The sequence below is a fragment of the Hermetia illucens genome, chromosome 2 (genome assembly GCF_905115235.1).
Source record: "Hermetia illucens chromosome 2, iHerIll2.2.curated.20191125, whole genome shotgun sequence".
NCBI classification, from domain to species: Eukaryota; Metazoa; Arthropoda; class Insecta; order Diptera; family Stratiomyidae; genus Hermetia; species Hermetia illucens.
The window spans coordinates 103,761,900-103,774,443 of NC_051850.1; the positions used below are offsets into that span (position 1 = coordinate 103,761,900).

General features: G+C 38.9%; 1 protein-coding gene across 9 annotated transcripts in view; it reads left to right on the top strand.

The window, feature by feature from the left end:
- LOC119650413 (dnaJ homolog subfamily C member 5 homolog) overlaps nt 1–8,260 on the top strand; it is a 56,682-nt gene extending 48,422 nt beyond the window's left edge. For 6 of the 9 annotated variants that reach the window (XM_038053205.1, XM_038053204.1, XM_038053198.1 and 3 more), the window contains one exon: nt 6,386–8,260. Coding sequence is in view for 1 of the 9 variants with exons in the window: in XM_038053203.1 (XP_037909131.1) it covers nt 6,386–6,414 (29 nt within the window). In the remaining 8 variants the exon portion in view is untranslated. The remainder of the gene's footprint in view (nt 1–6,385) is intronic. The other 3 variants (XM_038053201.1, XM_038053200.1, XM_038053199.1) reach the window with 3 other exon arrangements.
- Nucleotides 8,261–12,544: the final 4,284 nt, after the last annotated feature.

Sequence of the window (12,544 nt, forward strand, 5' to 3'; positions counted from 1 at the left end):
TTACATTGCAAAATACATAACCAATAAGGGATTATACGGCCCTAGTTGGTATTTCTTATAATCCCTTTGGTGTAAATCATGATATTTTGCCTCTGCATCCACTTGGCTCTAGATATCCAATTACAACTTTGACATTACACAAGTTAAATCAGAAAATCTCATATGTCGGGAATACATATAGACCAAATAGACTATACACAGAATGACCACTCTCAACCCAAGGCTCACATTTTTATGTGCCAGAAAGTGTGCCAACAGTCTTCTTGGCTTACTTCATTCGCCGGTGTTTTTCATGTGTGATGTGGCACAACAATCTAATCAAACCGAGTATTAAGTCGAACCCGCGAAACACAGATCCACAAGAAAACTATAGGTTGCTATAGACACACTGACTCACCATACATGTAGATTGCGCAGGGCGACGTCCACAGCACACTTGCTTTTAACCGATCAAATATTTTTTCTTCGGCTTTGAGTCTCGAGTTGATTCTCTTATACTCTTGTGATCAGAATTAAATATGAGATGACGAATGGTCTGTCATATGAGGCATTTCTGAAGGGTCGGTCTTTTCAGAAGGGGGAATCGTCCACAAAACCCTAACAGATAATACCAGAGTGCAAAGATTTTATCTACTATACTTACATTCTCTCTAAACCAATAACTAATTTGATGACGTCTATGGTAAATCTCGCGGAGGCATGGAGGCCAAATTTCCGATCTAGTAAAACATCTAGACAGCAATATGTTGTATATGTCATCGGAATAAATCCTAAATAGTGCGGTCTTTTCAGTCTCGCCAATATCACTCGGTAGGCACTTCTCTTTTGTTTTGTTTCGCGGTACTGTGAGTTTTTTGTTGGTACGCCTTTTGCCTTTAAATTCACTATTTCATCAGCAGTTGGATTTTTCCTTGCAAAGTATATCATCTCTGCATTGTCGAGCTTCACGACATCGTAATTCACTCTGTTATATAAATGGAATGGAATGGAATGGAATGAAAGTTCAGCCAAACATACATAAATGCTCTTTAGTCCATTGCTTTTGTAGACCAGCGTGACGCCTTTTTCATGTTTAGATATTGATGACACCAGCCTCGATAGCCAATATATTTTCTAAATCCACGAAAGCAACGCCCTTTTGTACTCCCTCGTTCAAGGGCATCGAATCATCGGGGGTGACTTTCGGTCTTTGTTCTTTTGCAGCTTGGAGGAGCGTGTTAATACAAAGTCAGTTACTGGGTGCCGCCTCATATTTGGTTTCTGCACCAGCTTCCGAATCACTCGTACATTATTACCAAGGTTCCCATGGAGTTTGCCTTAGTCTGTTTGTATCTCGAGGTTAGTCTGCGAGATTAAATTCTAGGTGACCCCGCAAAGAATGAGCTTGATTTGAACCAATTTCATTTTCCCGTAGCAGTTATCTTAAATTGAGAACGGTCGCCGTTTCTTAAGCTTAACCTAACCTGAATGTACTTTTCGTTCAGAAGTCGGTTAGCACTTGCAGTCTGCGGGGTTACTTTCCCAGGGCTATAGCCTCTTCCTCAAAGTGGGCGCCACGTTTTTTAGCCACATGGCGATTGCTTAGTTGCCCTTCATCTTTTCTCACATCCACATCGGTTGTCGCGCGGCAAGGGTATCACTTCTTTTCTTCCTTCCACTCTCTCTTACTCTAACGATGTGTTGTGTAGCACTTTGATTGCTTTCACCACATTCTTGATTGCTTCGTGTACATCTAGCTCAAAAACTTTAACTAGATATTCTGTTACGAAGTAACCTTCCGTCACACTGATTCACTGATTACAGTCTTCTCGAACTTTGGCATCGAAGTAGATCTAAAAATTAAAAAGCATCTTTTAAATGTCTTCGCTTGACTCTTAAAATACCTGCTGTCAACCCTGCGTTCAAGGGCTTGTATGGTCCAGTGCTCTTCCTCCGCACTTATGTTATCGATGGTTCTAGGAATTGAACACCTTATTTTCTATGCTGCTGGTAGATATCACGGTGACGATGACAATGTACAGTGACCGAAATTAATATAAAGGCAGCCAAATTTTTTACAGGAGCAGAAATTGGCATATGACATAATCTTATACAGGGTGCGGCAGCATAACTTCCTTTTTTAAAATGCGCGCCACTCAGTTGATGTCATAGCGGAGCGCTAGTGGTCTCGTTCAAGAGGGGATACTGTAAAATTTTGTCCCGACACGGTTCAGTCGCCATCATGCGTTGGAATAGTGAGGAGCGTACCTTTGCCGTTGAGGTTTACTTTTCAAGCGGATGTTCGGTTATTGCAACACAGCGTGCATTTCGGAATCGCTTTAATTTAGCCCCGTTGGCTCCCGTCCCAGACCGCAAATCAATTGTTACATGGGTCACTACATTCAGACAAACTGCAAGTACGACAAAAGGAAGAACTGGAGTCCCTCGGTCCGTTAGATCACCTGAGAACATTGAAGCAGTGAGAGCGTCGATGTTGCGATCGCCACGGCGTTCTGCGTTCTGTGAGAAGAATTCTTCGTGATAATCTTCATTTTCATCCCTATAAGATGGCGATAGTGCAGGAACTTTCAGAACGTGACTTCAATTCTCGGATGAACGCGTGTGACCTTCTTCTTGATGTCATTCTCGAGGGTGCTATTGTTTTTTTTAGCGATGAAGCCCATTTTCATTTCTGTTAACAAACAAAACATGCGCTACTGGGCTGACACCAACCCTCGAGAATTGCATCAAAAGCCTTTGCAGTGGTGTGCAATTTCCTCAGCTGGACTTATTGGTCCCTGGTTTTTTGAGCAAAATGAGATTACAGTGACAGTGAATTCGGACCGGTATGTAAACATGCTACAAAATTTTTTTTCCCACGGCTAGAAAATTTGGATTTGGGGAACACTTGGTTCCAACAAGACGGTGCAACAGCACACACTTCATGAGCATCGATGGCTGTTTTGAGGGAACACTTTCCAGAGCACCTTATCTCAATTAGAGGCGATTTGGAATGGCCGGCACGCTCTCCCGATCTGTCCCATTGTAATTTTTTTCTATGGGGTTTTTGAAATCCCGTGTTTATGTGAACCGTCCAAGGACCCTACAAGATTTGAAGACCAACATCCAAGGAGAAATTGCCAACATAACACCTGCTATGCTAACAAGAGTCATGACAAACGCCAAAAATCGGTTTACGCAATGTATGGAGAATGGGGGACGTCACCTAACAGATTTGATCTTCAAAACAATGTAAATTAAAACTTTAGACATGCTAGGTGCATGTGCATAAAAAATAAATAAATATTTTCCGATGCATACAATAGTTTTTATTGAGTTTTGAAAAAAGGAAGTTATGCTGCCGCACCCTGTAGAATAATGACAAAAAATCTTAAACTTCAATTTGTGGAAAAATAAAATAAAATTAAAAATTGGTTATTTTAAGTGAAATAAATGTAAAGGTAGTTATTCAAAAATATAAAAAAAAAATGTAACCACTCAAAAACCACGAAATGATATAAATACAAAGTAAAGCCTCCCTTTCTCTTTCGGCGCAAGGATGAGTTAAATGCTGTCCAAATCATAAGGCTTTCTCCACTTGAATTCCTGTTCATTTTCAACACTCTGCAGTCGAGTAAATCATGCAAATAAAACTACCATCTAAATTTTCATCGCCGAAGACTACTTTCTCTGACATACCGGTAAAAGACATACTTTGTTTCTTAGTTAGAACAATTTTTCACTCTCTCGAGATGGACTTAAATGCAAGATCCGCTACATCCTTCGTACAATTGTCGGCAGTTGCGATTTGCGTTTTATTTGTGGTGAATTGAATTTACTTCGTCATGAATCTTACTTTTGCTTTTACCTCTCCAGGCATTTCGTAGTTGGTAACTTTTATATTTTCCCTACTTACATCTCTTGCTACCTTCTCTATATTGAAAAAACCCCTGTTGCACCAAAATATTTTGTTATCTTGGCTGCCGCCTATTTCGACCTTTTGGATTTAATAAAAAAAACGAACCTTGAATCCTTCAATTCTTATAACAGCCACCCAATAAAAGTAATCAGAATAAGCATTGGATACCAATTTTGAAATGCACTTCTTTCACTATTATTATATATGGTAATCTCTACTATATCACTACTTGAGATATAGAGGTTCAGAGAAAGAAAAAAGCGTTAATTTTTTTTACAGACTGCACACATGCATCTGCAAATAATAGCAGTCAGTGTTGAGCCATAATTCAAATGATTGAAAGCACGCCTTCGTACTAAAATTTTCAATTCTTTTCAAACAATACAAAAAAGTCCCAATAATAGTATGATAGCAAATAGCAAAATAAAATTAACTTCTAATTTTATTTAAACAAAGTGTCAACAGCAAGAAAAACGAGCGCTCAAAAAATAGCAGTCTAAATATTTTTGTAAAAACTTAGATTTTATTAAATTTTGGTTAATATTTCGTTCCATGACTGTTCATTTTTCTTTGCGTGATCTTTATTTTTAATTACGCCCTTACATCAATTATTTATTGAGTCAACAAGTCGTTGGCATTGCTCTGCAGGGATGGCACCTCATGATTCTTGTACGCGTCAAAGGTTGTTTTTAGGTTTGGCAACACTAATGGGATAGTTAACATCTACACATAAGGTTTTAGGAGAATTGAGGTCTGATGATTGGCACTGACCGCCACAAAATGATTCTCAACCACTTTTTTTGCATTCTTTCTGTTATGTTTCGCGCAACAATGGAATATTCACTTTATTTGCATTCCCTCACTGGCATAAAAAATCATGGCGTTTTGTGGGGTAACTACATAAACCTTTGGAATCATGGTAGTTTTGATGCAATGAACCACAATGCTTAATTGTTTTTAATGTGTACTTAGGGTCAAAAACGGAATGGCGCCTAAAGTAGCTACGATATCCTCTGCCACTATATAAAACAATTTTTCTCCCATAATAACATAAAATGTTCCGCCATTTTTCGTTCTTTCAAGACGGCCTCGGTCAAACTGTACGTAACGTATCTTTCAGTAAAACGATAAATTTTTCTCTAATTTCCGATTGTCGAATTACTGTCTCTCAATCTTCGGCGTTCAATATGAATGAATGACATTGCCTTTTTCCTACCTCGAGTTTCCGGTTTGTATTCAAACTTAAAAGATTTTGATTTGAAATAATAAAAACTTGTTGTTTCTTTTTCGTTGGTGTGAATGTTCAAAAACTGTTGAATAATTTTTTACATTTTACAGTTGTGTGAAAGGTAATGACTGAAAATACATTCTATACAGTGGGGATCAAAGAAAAGACTTGGTAACAAAAATATTACAATTAAACTTGATATGAAGCCTACACTGCCCAGGGAGCAAAATATGGAATGCCTGCCTTAGCCTCTATAGTGAGCGTGGCTTCTTCTACTGCTGGGTAATTGCTCAGCTGCTCAGATATGCATTTCTGAAAACGACCAAGTCCTGTGTAACAAGCCGAGATCCTAATTGTATAAAATTTGTATTGGTCCAGGTAAGAGCATTCGCAGGGAACATCATGGCAATTGGTTCAGCCATTTCTGAATAAATCGGGTATGACAGACAGACAGATAGTCAGTCATTGAATCTATTTTACATAAAAGTATAAAAAAGGATGCGAAGTTCGATATGTCATAATCATCGATGACGCGACAGGCGAAATCGAATCTTAGTCTCCATCAACTTCCAGCATCAGATTTTTTTTTCGATTAAGTTAGTCTACTTAAATTATCCAGTTACCTTTTTTTGAACAGTATTCAACATGTTTGACGCTATCAAAAAAGTGTTCTGTTCATTGTTTGACTGCCATTGAATGCCATTCTTGCTTCTGCTCCTTTGTAGATACGTTATTATTTTAAACTGTACGCTTGCACCAGTCTGAACTCAGGAAGTTTATTCAAACATCTAATGGTTTAAGTCTGTCGAAATTACTTCCTCAGCATAGATCACAGTTCTATAGGAAATTGATTTGAAATAAAAGTAGGTCGAGGAGCAAACGTGACTGGTACCGGGGATTTGTAGTGGAATCTAATTAATAAGCTGTCGATTTAACATTTTTTTTAATGGGCTATTTTGGCTGTGAATGTAAGCAGAACAAATCTGTAATGATTACTACATTGAAAGGTATCCCTCTCCGGCGACGAGCATTGTAAGAGATTCTCACTTTTTTTACTGATTTTTGATCTATATCAAGTATCTGTTAAATAGTTTTAATTAAAGTCATTTTCCTCAGAGGAGGATATATTGTTATTTACTACTGTGAAGCGAATCTCATTTATCTACCCTTACAGCCATTAGTTCATTGAAAAATATAATTGCTTTCTCCAAAAGGAAATGCCTTCAAGTAATTCATAAAAAACTGGTCTTTCGTTTCAGGTTTAACATCATCTCCACGGCACGGCTAAACACCCTCTTGGATTTTTAAATAATTCATCCAAATAAGAACATTAATTATAATAATAAGTGAATTTTGTTCGTGATTAAAAACGAATAAGCAAATGATTTTAGTTAATTGTTTTAAGAGCATTAATGTGTCCATAATTCAAAAGTTTGAAGGTAAAACATCTTGAAATATTACTTAATTATCAAAAATTATCTATAAATATGTAATACGCGTATTTCACCTTTTCAAATTAAGCGTTGAAATCTTGAAATAAGTTTCTTCCCCTCTTATAATTTCATAGTTAGTTGAAAAGGATTTATCTCGTTAGAAACTGTATATATTCTCGAAGTATGTACTTTGGCAGCAGATTTGGGATGCGGCGACTATATATGTATTGTATGTTTACATGTATTTTTTAACACAGTATTTTATTTATTTTATTCATTTTTTTCAATTTGAAATGAAGGCAAGTGTTTTCTATCGGCATCTCTAGTATTATCAACAATAGGTTATATGCGAAATTTTCAATTGTGGTGATATTCTCTTTGACATTTTCCCCCCTACATATTTTCAAACAATCCATTTGCATAGTGATCTGACTGCCGTAGCCGAAAAGTTGATGTTTATTTTTGTAATATAGATCTAAACATATTAAAAAAGTGAATATCTTAAAATATTTATTCAAGCAGAATTAATACAACATGTAATTTGCTATTAATAGTGCTCTGTTTTATCTGAAAGAAATGCAACACTTTCAAATATTACCCCAGTCGCTCCATCTAACACAGATTCTTCTCGAACTACAGTGAAAAATGAAGACGATAGCTGGCGAATTTGTTACGGCAAAACATTGTGAACATTTTCAAATGTTAGTAATTGAATATTGTTGTAATCTAATAATATATAAAGTCTTATGGGTAGAATAAATATTCGACAATATCTTCTATTTTTTAGTTTCATGTAAAGCGAATTAGATGTAGGTGAAACTTCATTGAATTCTGAATTGGGAAGGAATAGGTTTTAGTATTTGCATATATTTTACGCATTTCATAAATTACATGTGAAATACCTGGTGGAGTACCCTGATATGTCCATAAGCAACTTACATCAGATCGCGCGGTCAAGCAATCGCCGCACTTTGGTTTTTATCCGTAAAAGACGCAAGAATACTTTGATTTGGTTTACAAAATTATTCAGAAAAACAACTCTACATTTAGGGCATAAAACCGACTTTGTGAATATACTATATATGGCTTCCTTTTTCAATATATAAGGCTTCGTACAAGGTAGTGTATTCTAAGCAGAAACAATAGATATTCGGTTATAATAAGCATCTGACGCGTGAATTAACGATTGTCTACCAATCACTAGTTGCTTTGTATATATAATCTTGCAGTTTCTGCACACTCTTTATGTGTAAGTAGTGTTCATAATCAGAAATTTTCGGTCATATTGGAGTACTCATTCACTAGGGTCGTTTATCCATTTTATTGAGGCACGTTTCCTTTTACTGTTACTATTTTCATAACCAATGATATTGCATCGAACGATATTATTTGTAAACAATACCCGTATTCTCTTGTTCATTAACTTCATTAAGCAATGAAAGTCTATTAACTAGAATTATTGATGTATGTCTGAAATCATGTGAACTAAGCATTAATTTCATTATATTAACCATCGTTGATTGACATTTCAATTCATTATATGAAAGTGGTTTCCGACGAAATCAACGATTATGGAAAAATGCGATTCCAATAATTCGCAAAATCTATAATAGGAATCTTTCGGCCATTATTATAGCAAATTCACATTCGTGTATATTGGAAAGCTAAAAAATAAAGATTTACTTGAATTTCAAATTGAAAGCGAATATGTTTTCTTGTTTTTATTGATAATATAAGCAAATGGACAGATGCAGTAATCTCTGTTAAACATGCGGCAGAGTGGAGATTTTGACCATATTACGGCCGCGTTCTATATAGAATGTAAAAATTTTAATAGTTGATAGCGCCACTTGTTGGAGGAAGACTGGCTCAAGGGATGGGTACTCTTATTTTTTACCATTAATAAGTTAACGTTTTTCGTGAACAGTGTCAAGAAGCTTGACCTTTTCAACAAAATCACAATTTTTCACTCTCTCAATCATCTAACCCCGAAAATGAAATCACTTTGCAGTTTATGTATATCAATTATAAATCAGTCTTTGACGTCATATCACATTCGTGGTTACTGCAAGTATTACGCAAATATATAGTCAACCCGAATATCGTACTTCTCTTGAGAACCGTGATGAAAAATTAGAACACGAACTTATCGGAACGATAACAATCAGGCTTTAAAACCACCAAGGCGTCCCTCTAGGCCCGTTGTGATTTGGGTTTAAAACCGTTATTCCTGTTAAGCCTGGGAGAACTAACAAGTCTGTGAACTCGAAAAGTACAGAGAGCAACCGCACCAGGCGCGGAAGTTTTACCAACAAGTTAGCAGGATGAAGCCTTATACACCTCGATGCTCATCCTGCCAAGACAAAGAGGGAAATCTGATTTCCGACAGAATGGGCATATTGGAGCTATGGGTTGAGTACTTTTATGAGCTACTGAGCAACCAGAACATCGGCGAGTTGGAGGTCCCGCCAACTGAAGACGACGGACAAATACTGCCACCACCAAGTATAGGAGAAACAGTCCGTGCAATTCATCGGCTCAAAAATCATAAGTCGCCAGGAGCCGATGGAATTACAGCCGGATTAGTGAAATATCGAGGCGACAAGTTACACCAAGTGGTTCATCAACTTCTGCTCAAGGTATGGGACAGCTAATCAATGCCTGAAGATTGGCAACGGGGCATTATCTGTCTCATACATAAAAAGGGAGATATCACACAGTGCAGCAATTATAGAGGTATCACGTTGCTGAGTATCTCCGCTATCTTGCTAGGCCGGATAGCCCCATACGCCTAGAACTTCCAGGCAAATCAGCAACAGATCAGATTTTCTCTCCGCGGAAAGCGATGGCAAAAACTGTTGGAATATGAACAACCGTTGCACCATCTATTCATCGACTTAAAAGCCGCCTATGATAGCATAGCCAGGATAAAACTGTACACGACTATGAGAGAATTCGGTATCCCGACGAAATTGATAAGACTGACAAATGTGCGAGGCCAGATAAAAGCAGCAGGATCACTCTCAAGACCATTCGACATCAACAGCGGTCTACGACGAGGGGATGTCCTATCATGCGTCCTCTTTAACCTGACCCTCGAGAAAGTGATCCGTGATTCTGAGGTAAATGCGAGGGGTACGATCCTCTTTAAGTCCACCCAACTACTGGCCTATGCTGACGATATCAACATCATGGGAAGAACCACCCGAGACGTACAAGCTGCCTTCATCCAGATAGGGCAGGCGGCGCGAGATTTTGGGCTCCACATCAATGAAGGCAAGACAAAATATATGGTGGCAACATCAGCACCGAAAACCAACCAACCAACCAACAACATCAAACCATACTGGTCAAACGCGAAGAATAAAGATAGGAGAATACAACTTTGAGACCGTTGATAATTTCTCCTATTTAGGGTCGAAAATCACAACCGATAACAGCTACGATGATGAAATGTGCGCACGATTGTTGTCAGCCAACAGAGCCTATTTCAGCTTACAAAAACTGTTCCGCTCGAAACGTCTCGCCATAGGGTCAAAGCTCTTACTGTACAAGACAATAATATTGCCAGTCCTCATGTATTCCTCGGAGACTTAGGTTCTTAGCAAGAAGAATTGGGAACTCTTGGCCGCATTCGAGAGAAGAATCCTCCGAAGAATTTTTGGCCCCCTACATGAGGATGGACGATTCCGTAGCCTACATAACGACGAAATCTATGAGCGATATCATGACCGTCCGATTGTAGATAAAATCCGGCTCAATAGGTTACGGTGGGCGGGTCACTTAATCCGTATGAATGAGGATGATGCAGCCTGGAAAGTCTAGAAGGGCAATATCGAGGGTAGAAAAAGAAGACGAGGTAGACCCTGCCTAAGATGGAGCGATGGCGTAGGTCAGGACGCCAGACAGCTTTAAGGGATTTCGAATTGGTGGCCCTCGGCGTAAAACCGGGATATCTGGAGTTCCTTATTAAGGCAGGCCTAGACCGGATACCGGTTGTTGCGGCGTTTACTCACCTTTGTTGGCAAATACGGATTCCAAATTAAATATGGCATACCATCGACTTCAAGTTTGGCCTAAAAACGAAAATTAACTTTACTCCTTGCTGGGCATCACCATCCAGTTCAGTATGGATATCGGCATGCAATTGTGTGTTGAAATGTCGAAAACGATTATTTGGCAAAACACATCCGCAACGAAGCATACGATCGCATTGACATCCAAATTGATGGATTCAGATGACGTATACAAATGCCTTGACATATTGTGAACAACAATACCTGCTGTAGCAGCCATTAAATCTAAGTTGCTGGGGAAATGCGAGCGACGTGTGGATCTAGTCCTGAAAAATGAGCTGTTCGGGAAAAACAAAATCAAGGCGATCAATACCTTCGTCATTCCCGTACTGCTACATACATATGATGTTATGCAGTGGAGCAACACTAATTTCGAGTCTGTCAACGACGGGTAAGGGTAGTACACATACATAATAGTGCCAAAAAATTGAAGTTATCAGAGAGGCAGGAGGTGCTTGATTTGAAAACATTCATCATCAACGGCCCAACAACCAGTATTCGGTCTAGGCCTGTCTTAATATGGAACTCCAGACAACCCGGTTTTTTCGCCGAGGTCCATCAATTAGATATCCCTAAAAGGTGTCTGACGTCCTGGCCTACGCCATCGATCCGTTTCAGGCAGTGTTTTCCCCGTCTCTTTTTCTACCATAGAGATTGCCCTTATAGACCTGGGGTGGACCATCCTCATCCATACGGATTAAATGACCCGCACACCGCAACCTATTGAGCCAGATTTTATCCACAACCTGACGGTCATGGTATCGCTCATAGATTTCGTCATTATGTAGACTACGGAGTCGTCTATCCTCATGTAAGGGGCCAAAAATTCTTCGGAGGAATCTTTTCTCGAACGCGGCCAAGAGTTCGAAATTTTTCTTGCTAAGATCCCAAGTCTCCGAGGAATACATAAGGACTAGCAAGATCATAGCCTTGTACAGTAAGAACTTTAACCCTATGGTGAGACGTTTCGAGCGGAACAGTTTTTATAAGCTGAAATAGGCTCTGTTGGCAGCCAACAACCGTGCGCAGTTTTTGTCGTCGTAACTGTTATCGGTTGTGATTTTCGACCCTAGATAGGAGAAATTATCAATCGTCTCAAAGTTGTGGTCTCCTATCTTTATTCTTTCCGTTTGACTCGTGCGATTGGTATGGATGAATAATGTTCTGGGCGTATGGGGCTATCCGGCCTAGCAAGATAACGGAATATATCTTATAGATGGTACTCAGCACATGATACCTCTATAATTGCTATACTGCGTGATATCTCCCTTTTTATATATGGGGCAGATAATGCCAATCTTCAGGCATTAAATCGCTGTCCAACACCTTAAGCATAACTTGATGAACCGCTTGGTGTAATTGGTCGTCTCCATATTTAACCAATTCGGCTGTAATTCCATCGGCTCCTGGGTACTTATGATTTTTAAACCGGTGAATTGAACGGGCTGTTTCTTCTATACTTGATGGTGGCAGTATTTCCCATCGTCTTCAGTTGGCGGGACCTCCAAATTGCCGATGTTCTGGTTTTTAAGCAGCTCATGAAAGTACTCGACCCATCGCTCCAATATGTCCATTCTGTCGGAAATCAGATTTCCTCCGCCTGGTACGGTTGCTCCCTGTGCTTTTCGAGTACACAGACCTGTTGGTTCTCCCAAGCTTCCTTTTCCGGCTGTGGAGTCGCTTCTCCCCTCGACAGAGCTCGTGATAAGTCTCTGTGCGTAGCCTTTGAGAATGTCGGCTTCTTTGATGGCTACAACCAAATATGAAACATCGCATTACGTTAGGTGAATTATCATCGTTAGTGAGATACACTTCAATCCATTAGAAGATCGACATGTGGAAAGAGATAGAGGACTTATAAAAATTGTTGTTGCCAAATATGGACAAGTTAGCACTGATGAAGGGAACA